Source organism: Diaphorina citri, unplaced genomic scaffold, assembly GCF_000475195.1.
Source record: "Diaphorina citri unplaced genomic scaffold, Diaci psyllid genome assembly version 1.1 scaffold1707, whole genome shotgun sequence".
NCBI lineage: Eukaryota > Metazoa > Arthropoda > Insecta > Hemiptera > Psyllidae > Diaphorina > Diaphorina citri.
The window spans coordinates 266-9503 of NW_007379133.1; the positions used below are offsets into that span (position 1 = coordinate 266).

Sequence of the window (9238 nt, forward strand, 5' to 3'; positions counted from 1 at the left end):
TAGTTATCGATAGTTTTTTTGAAAACTATCGATAACTATCGATGGCGCCGACTATCGATAGTTCTCCTCCTCTACACCACACCACAGGGTATTTTTTTTAATGGTGGGATTTATAGCAAAATTCCCACAAAAATCTCGTCCTCAACACGCTCCCCTGTGCCAGATCCCTCTTTATCAGAAAAATGGAATATTTTAAACTTTCCCGCGTAATCCCGAGCTGCACGTTGGCATTGCCAGATTGCCCCATGATATACGGTATTACCGCACGTGCGGTAATGTGGTGCGATGGGTGTGTGTGTGTTTGTGTGTGGTGTGATGGGTTTGTGTGTGGTGGGTGGGTGTGCTGGTGGTGTGCGTGTGTGTGGTGGTCCCGTACAAAGGACGGGTCAACCACTAGTTACTACTAAACACACACAGTACCTTTTTGAAAAAGTTCAGTACTTCAGTAGGTACCTTAAGGTCAAAACTGAGTACCTTTTTGGACTGTACCGCACTGATAAGCAGTCAAAATTTCATTTTGTCCACCATTACACAATTTTTTTTCGTACCCCCGGAGGGTCTCTCATGTACCCCCAGGGGTACGCGTAGGTAGGGTGCCTGGTTGTACCTTGGCCCCCAAAATCACTTTTTGATTTTTTCAATTTTTTCTATTAATGTTATTGGCATAATTTTAATTGATTTAGAAAGGAAATTTTCTTGGCTATCTATACAATTAGCAATGATTGTTTTACTAATTTTTAATTAAGAGATATACCCAATTTTCCGACACCACCTTTTTGGGGTTCAAGGTACAACTACCCTATGTACCTTGGAGCTTGGACCCATACCCTTTGTACCTTGGTCGCAATGTATTTTAAATGGAAAAAATCTTCAAATTTTGAGGGCAAATTTGGGGTTGAAGGGTTGGAGATAGGACTACGCGCCTTATAGCTTTTTTCATCTACTCATTGAGAACTAATACCTCCCAAAATTTCTACTAAATTGGCCAACATTTTTTTTTTTGTTTTTAATTTTTTTTTTATAAAAGATGAGTGTTTCACCGCCGTTTTTATTTTGTAGCAATGAAACAACTGCTACATTGGACGCTTGTGGTCTGTGTCGTAGCATGCCCATCCTGTAGTATGCCTCTCATCAGATGAGCGAGAAGAGACACAATAATTCCCATTTAGGTGCTGGGTCAACACGAGAACACCAGAAAGTAACCCATTGAAATATTTACAATCGAAAAATGAGTACAATTTTTTGTCGATGGTGGGATTCGAACCTGGGACCTTCTGCATGGCAAGCAAGCGCGTTACCACTGGACCAACTGTGCCCCCATTATATTTATTAAATGATAGGTATTTTTTCTTTTCTCAGGTGTTCCTTGGTGCCCTACCATCAGACTTCCTGAGACCAAATAATTCTCTGTCAAATCACAATTCCAACCATCAAACAGATTTGGATCAACAAACTGCGTTGGCTTTACAAAATGAACTTGCTGGTGCCTACAGTACAGCTAGTTCTCTGATTCAAAATCCCGTGGGAAGATTGAACATCACTGTGGTGCAGGTAAGACTGGAATGCCTCTCTGGACCTATTGCAATTCCCAGATAAGAGTATTTGCCATTTTGTCCAGACTTTGGTAATTTTTTTTATTGATATTTAATTGATCAATTATGATCAGATAGCTATTTAAAAAAAAAGGTTCAAATTAAAGTAGGAATAAGCCCCAGGAAAGGCTTCAGTTCATGCAAATTTGTATCATGCAAATGATTGATTCCATGACTGGCTGTTGTGGGGCCCACTCAGCCTTGTGAGGAAAATGAGTAGCTATGACTTATAAATGCACATACTTAGCAACCGGTGTATTGGGAAAATCCTACAATGCTGCAGTGAACACCAAAGTTGTGACATAATAACACAAAGAAACTGCATTTTTTTACACTTACATTTTAGATATGTGCTAAAAAATCTCACTATTGATAATAACAGTGACAAATCAATACAAAAAGAATTTTATGTTCACATTGATTTCAGGCAAAGCTAGTAAAGAACTATGGACTTGTAACCAAAATGGATCCTTATGTGAGACTAAGAGTGGGACATTGTGTGTACGAAACCCATACAGACCCCAGTGGAGGAAAGTTTCCCAGATGGAATAAAGAAGTTTTTTGGTAAGAGCTCTCTTGAAGACTTACACATATAAAATAAATTGATAGTTGTTGGGGTTGGTCTTGCACATCCCTTAAATTAGCCCAAATTCTAATCAGTTCCATTCTGAGCCCAAGTCTAGCAGCCTACAAATTTTTATTATAAAAAAAAAAATCAAGTAGGTACCTAACCATTCTCAAATTATTAAGGGACAAAATTTTTCTGATATATCTAGGTACGTATGTCTATTTCCCCTGAGCATATTTGGAATTTGGACAAGACAAATATCTCATTCCTATTAGAGACTTCAGGAAAGTTTCCCAGATGGAATAAAGAAGTTTTTTGGTAAGAGCTCTCTTGAAGACTTACACATATAAAATAAATTGATAGTTGTTGGTGTTGGTCTTGCACATCCCTTATAAATTAGCCCAAATTCTAATCAGTTCCATTCTGAGCCCAAGTCTAGCAGCCTACAAATTTTTATTATAAAAAAAAAATCAAGTAGGTACCTAACCATTCTCAAATTATTAAGGGACAAAATTTTGCTGATATATCTAGGTACATATGTCTATTTCCCCTGAGCATATTTGGAATTTGGACAAGACAAATATCTCATTCCTTTTACTTAGAGACTTTAGTTAAAAATCAATCTCTGTTCAATGCTATTTTCTCTTGGTTTTCAGTCTTCTTCCACAAGGTGTGACCAGCATCTATTTAGAAATCTACGACGAGTGCTCGTTCACCATGGATGAGTTGATAGCGTGGGCCAAAATTCCAATCCCTTCCAGTGTCATGAAGGGGGAAACACATGAAGACTGGTTCCCGCTCAGTGGGAAGCAGGGAGAGGATAAGGAGGGAATGATAAATCTAGTCTTGAGTTACACGGTAAGTTTTTTTTTTTTTTTACTACTACTAGAAAACAGTATCTCTTACCTAGAGATAACCAAACACCCACTTTATGCTGCTAAGGTTAATTGGGGTGAAAATCTCCTTATCATGAAGTATAACTACCAAGATTTTACTGCCCCAAAAGTGAAGAGAGAAGGAAGACAGGATACGAGAAAGCCAGTTGTTCCGAGAACGAATGTATTTACCTATATTTAATTTATTTTAAATATGTACCTAATCTTTCATTAATTATTATTATTGTACTCTACTATGTAATCTTTCATGTAATTGTAATATTTTTTACGTTTGAAACATCTCTTCAGAAATATTTTGATTGAATAGGAGAAGAAATAGCCAGCTGTTAGGTATCCTTTGTTTTACAAAATGGGTTTGTGCATATGACCAAGAAGTTGACAAGCACCACTTGAATATAATAGCGAATTACTTTTGATTTTTAAAGTTTATTAAATGATAGGTATTTTTTCTTTTCTCAGGTGTTCCTTGGTGCCCTACCATCAGACTTCCTGAGACCAAATAATTCTCCTCTGTCAAATCACAATTCCAACCATCTAACAGATTTGGATCAACAAACTGCGTTGGCTTTACAAAATGAACTTGCTGGTGCCTACAGTACAGCTGGTTCTCTGATTCAAAATCCCGTGGGAAGATTGAACATTACTGTGGTGCAGGTAAGACTGGAATGCCTCTCTGGACCTATTGCAGTTCCCAGATAAGAGTATTTGCCATTTTGTCCAGACTTTGTTATTTTTTTTTTTATTGATATTTGATTGATCAATGATTAGCTGTTGACTAATCACTATGATCAGATAGCTATTAAAAAAAAAGGTTCAAATTAAAATAGGAATAAGCCCCAGGAAAAGCTTCAGTTCATGCAAATTTGTATCATGCAAATGATTGATTCCATGACTGGCTGTTGTGGGGCCCACTCAGCCTTGTGAGGAAAATGAGTAGCTATGACTTATAAATGCACATAGCAACCGGTGTTCAACCACGTACCTACCAAGTACCAAATTTTGTCTTATTTTTTTACGAGTTGTCACTTGAATAGAGATGAGCAAGTACCCCCATAAGCACCTAATTATAAGCAATAAGAGGAACCTATACTTCCATTAACCACATTAAGGTAATGGTTATCAATAATAATAAGACATTAAGAACGTCTGCAACAGCTTTACTCAACTTTTTATAATTTTTGTCGCGGTCTACAGTGTGAACCACTTTTGAGTGTGCAAACATTAAGGGGGCCGCAGTTCAAAATAACGTTAGTAAGGGTCCCTCTTGAGAGCTGAAGAACGCAAGTTAGGCACTGTTGAGTATGGTTTGTACCTGGATTGGTCCCGAGGTCAAAAAGTTTGATCATGTTTTGCGGGCATTTATGTAGTATCCGCTCCCATGACAAAGGGCCGCACAGAAAAGTTAAGCGGCCCACACAGAAAAGGTTATCGGGCCGAACAGAGAAGTTTGGCGGGCCGCAGGTTGAATATGACTGTTCCAACCTCTACAGAACATTACCAATAGTGAGTGAGTAATGACAATGAGGTGAATGAGGTATTTATTCTTAGATCACATGGTTCTTGTTCTTCCTAATTACATAGAGAAATATCAAGCTAAGGTATTCTTGTTTTTCGCATTGTTTTGGATCTATCATTCACTCATCCTTGAGTCTAAATTAAAGCAAGAAACAGACTGCAGACTGCATCAAATCCTGTGATTTGTTCTACCTCCCACTAGTCTCAATTATAGGGGGCGAGCAACAACCTTGCTAATCTAGTGAACCCAGTGACGGCTTGGAAAATAAATAGAAACTGCCAGACTAGTTACCTTGGAGGGTAGCGCGCTTGCCAAGCCCTAGGTCACTGGGCCGATTCCCGCCCGGGGCGAACTTTCCCCTAAACAGATATAAGGTTCGATAGATGGATATCACAAGCCTACGCCCTACTTACCCTCGAAGGTAGGCCCTACTTACCCTCGAAGGTATCTTGTAAGAGTTAGGTCGCGGGTTCGATTCTCACCCGGGGCAAACTTTATACTAAAGAAATTAGGTTCGTTCTCGGACCGGTGGCCTGTCCTCCTTCTCTCTTCGATTTCGGTACGATGGGACTTCGATTGTCACAGTTCTATCAAACCTCTCTGGGCATATACCTGGAATCTTGGATGCCTTTGACCTGTGAAATGAAAATTTTAGTACCTACCTAGGTATCTCTGGATCTGAAGATTCCATGAAGGATCGTCACTGAGTAGAAAATCAACATAGTCTTAACGACATCAGTATATCGTCACAGTAATAATCTTAATATACGAGTACGTTAGGTACATCACTTACCTAGACATCATTATTCTCGCATATCCCACAGTTCATTTCAAAATCTCTAAACCCGTTACCCGTATGAGTTTAAGTACCTATCTGTATGACTCAGAATTAGCATAATGACTATAATGAGTAATGAGAGATTGAAAGCTATTTATTATACAATACAGATTTTGTGTAATGGCTGTACCTAATTCTGATGATACCTTCATGCACTAGGTAATTACTTCAGAGAAATAGATAGATACCAGCATCAAAAAATCTGGTGTGAACATTAATCTAATAGGATATGTGATAGATATGTGTAACATACTCCGAGTAAATTTAAAGAGGTGCCTCAATGTATGAAGTATAATTTTATTAGTACCTAATACCTATGCTCTAAAATTCTAAATTAATGAACGCTCTGACTTGATATCAGAGATTTTATCTATTGGTAGGTACCTGGTACCTACCTATCAAATTGTGAGCGGTGCCTATTATAGAAGTTCAAGATCAGAACAAGAAGTTTGTTCTTGCAAATTTTTGGCATTGATAAAGTTAGACATTCTAGATACGTACCTCTTCTCGGCGAATAAACCTATCCCTCTCCTAAAAGTACCAGATTTGGTGAAAGGTTCGGTATGCCTCCAAATCATTTGATCTTGGTTTTATTTTCTATAGAAGTTCAAGATCAGAACAAGAAGTTTGTTCTTGCAAATTTTTGGCATTGATAAAGTTAGACATTCTAGATACGTACCTCTTCTAGGCGAATAAACCTACCCCTCTCCTAAAAGTACCAGATTTGGTGAAAGGTTCGGTATGCCTCCAAATCATTTGATCTTGGTTTTATTTTTCGGTACAATAGTAGGGACGTAGGTCTTCCTATCCTTGCGAAGTTCCTATACCCACTGCTTTTAGTTGTCTTTCTGCTGCTCTACCATAACCCATAACTAATATTTAATTCGGGCCCCGAAGTTCCTATACCCACTGCTTTTAGTTGTCTTTCTGCTGCTCTGCCATAACCCATAACTAATATTTAATTCGGGCCGGTACCTAACGAGTCTAACTTTTTGCACAACTTACGCGTTGCTATCCTTAATAATATTTTGCCAACCTTACCTACTGGTGTAGTGGTCAGGACGGTGAACTTCGAATGTCCGAAGTTCCTATACCCACTGCTTTTAGTTGTCTTTCTGCTGCTCTGCCATAACCCATAACTAATATTTAATTCGGGCCGGTACCTAACAAGTCTAACTTTTTGCACAACTTACGCGTTGCTATCCTTAATAATATTTTGACAACCTTACCTACTGGTGTAGTGGTCAGGACGGTGAACTTCGAATGTGGAGTTTGGTGGTTCGAGTCCAAGTCAAGGTATAAAATTTTTCAAGATTGTTTTACAGTGGGTACGGGGGAACGACATTTGTGACGAGCATTTAAATATGTTTACAGTGGAAACCTACGTAATTTACCTTATGTAGTAGGTACCCTATACCTTCTTACCTAACTGATTCATAACCATATAGGTACCTACCTACTTTAGGTATGTATAGCTACCGCGACTATAATTTACGAGTACAATCGAGATTTTATAGGCCTAGAAACTCTTTGTCAATTTTCCAGTTACTACACACTACGAGGTAGTTAAGTAATCCTAAATTTATTATTATTATATGCTGTGACAACGCTGTAAATTAATAATAACTGTTTACACTTCTACATCAGTTAGAAGCTTGGGGATATTTACCTAGTTATAGTAAATAGTTACCTGGGTATGCGTGAAAGAAATCCATTATCTCGCCAGATTTTAATTTTTTTTTCAGTAAAAAGTGGTCAACACCATGCAACTCGTAAGAAGAGTTTTTAATGGAAAGATAATGGATTTTGGTTTCAGAAATCTTTTGGTGTCGTGTGTGTGGTGTAAAGTTTTGCGATTTTTTAATTAAAATTTCTCAAATTGTACCATAATATTGTAAATTTGTAATTGTAATCAGTCCAACTACCCATAGCCAATACCTACCTACGTAAATAATAATTTGGGATGTTCGTTTTTAGGACGCCCTTGTACACTAAAACCTACACTCAAGGACCCAAGGTAAGAAGACTTTTTATTTATTTTTTTTATTTTTTTCAGCTTTACGAACGTAGGGTTCCTTACTGCATATACCTCTCTGTAGAGACACTCACTTGAACCTATCTGCTGAGACTTCAAATTCAAATTGTACGTACGTATCTATTTACTCGTAATAGCTTATTAATCAGTACTGCCAAACTATAAGTTTAAAGGATTGCACCCGGCTATTTTACAGGGATTTTAAATTAGCCATGATGGCCTTACAGTTACTAAACAAACCATGCTTTTATGTTACTTAACTTCAATGATCTGACAATATTGTTTTTACTCCAGATCTCATGAGTTCGAAGTTAAGGCAGCAAAATCTTTGTTTACAACTTTAAGTAGGTACAAGACCTGTATGACTTTTTTTATGTTAAAAAAGTCGTTTAAGTTAAACACAGATAAAATGAGACAAATGATATAAAAAGGTATGTACGTATTTATATAACTGCATCACCTACATACATATGTACCTACACAGTCATTTACTTGTAGTTTGAAAAGTTACACTCATAACCACAAATAATGTAAAATAAACAAAACTTTTTTCAGAATATTTTTATGATTTTTTTCTCCCGAGATATTTTAGTTTGAAATTCAAATTTCCGATTTACCCGCGAAAACGCTCTTTCCTTTCCTCTCTCCAAAATGGCCGTCGATGACGTCATAAACTCCCCTAAAACTCCATTGTTTACAAAAATGTAATGCATAAAATACATAGGGTTTGAAAGAGGATCTTTACTTTGGGGATTTTTCTAATTTTAATAAAAAACATTGAAAGAATAAAATTTTTCGTGTGTTTTAGTTTCTAAAGACATCTCTATTAACCTTAAGCGGCATTGATTTTTTCTTTTTTGTCGGAAAAAAATATATGTGTTGCCTTAGGGAAATTGCTAAGGATACCGCATTCCTTTTGAATTTTTTTTATCTTTTTTTTTAACCGAGATATTACCGGTAAAACCTTAGTGTGTCATATATGTTACACCATGCAGTAAGTTCCCTAAAGGAAAACGCCAAAAGCGGGTGGAAAACCGCCCAAAAATCGGCCTACAATACCGCCCAACGCAGCACCTATGGTTTGAGTTACATCCTTGCTCACTTTTGGGAACTACAATTACCAAATTCAAGTCTCTAGCTCTTATTGTTCCCGGAATAATAATAAATTACACCGAAAAACCGGCCCAAGAAGCGAGTCAGAAGTACGCGCGCCGCCAACCGCGAGCACCGTATGCTGGTGATCCAAGAAGTTTTGTGCTCGCATCCTTGTCACATTTGACAACTCCATACCAAATTTCAAGTCTCTAGCTCTACCGTTCTCGGATATTTGTTTACAGACAGACAGACACACACACGGACCAATGAAAAGCCACAAGTTTTGTATCTCTGATGGCTCTGATTTGCATGCGCCTCTCAGTTGCATGGCTGTATCAATATGTGATACACAAACAAAATGAGGTTTTGCTAAGTTGCTATTAATAATTGGAAGCTAAATTCTGGTTTTGCGCTGCTCTTATTTATGAAAGAACCAAGAAATAGGACCATATTTTTTTTTGCGACAGGTAAAAATATTTACGGGGACATTACATCAAAACTTTCTACCTGAAAATCACAATTAATCTTCCCTCTGAAGACACCTGCCTGCGTTTCACGACAGAAATGGCAATGGTTTTTCTCAAATCCACAACAAAGTGATAACTCTCTATCACAAAGTGTTGCCAAGCTGTATTAGAGAACCTCTCAGAATCAACAAAGTTCAAAAAAAGTCTCAACAGATCGCAGCAGTGGTTACG

General features: G+C 37.6%; 2 protein-coding genes across 2 annotated transcripts in view; both read left to right on the forward strand.

Moving 5' to 3' along the window:
- Nucleotides 1-1359: 1359 nt before the first annotated feature.
- LOC103516940 (toll-interacting protein B) lies at nucleotides 1360-3018 on the forward strand (the record flags this gene model as incomplete). The annotated part of the gene is given in 3 exon segments (XM_008481931.1): nucleotides 1360-1551; nucleotides 2020-2156; nucleotides 2817-3018. Coding segments are annotated over 3 exon segments (531 nt in total), but the record flags the coding sequence as incomplete, so codon positions are not given.
- Nucleotides 3019-3129: 111 nt separating this feature from the next.
- LOC103516942 (cGMP-dependent protein kinase, isozyme 1-like) overlaps nucleotides 3130-9238 on the forward strand; it is a 23588-nt gene continuing 17479 nt past the window's right edge. The window contains exons 1-2 of the mRNA XM_026829210.1: nucleotides 3130-3165; nucleotides 3516-3710. Coding sequence (XP_026685011.1) covers nucleotides 3130-3165; nucleotides 3516-3710 — 231 coding nt within the window. The remainder of the gene's footprint in view (nucleotides 3166-3515; nucleotides 3711-9238) is intronic.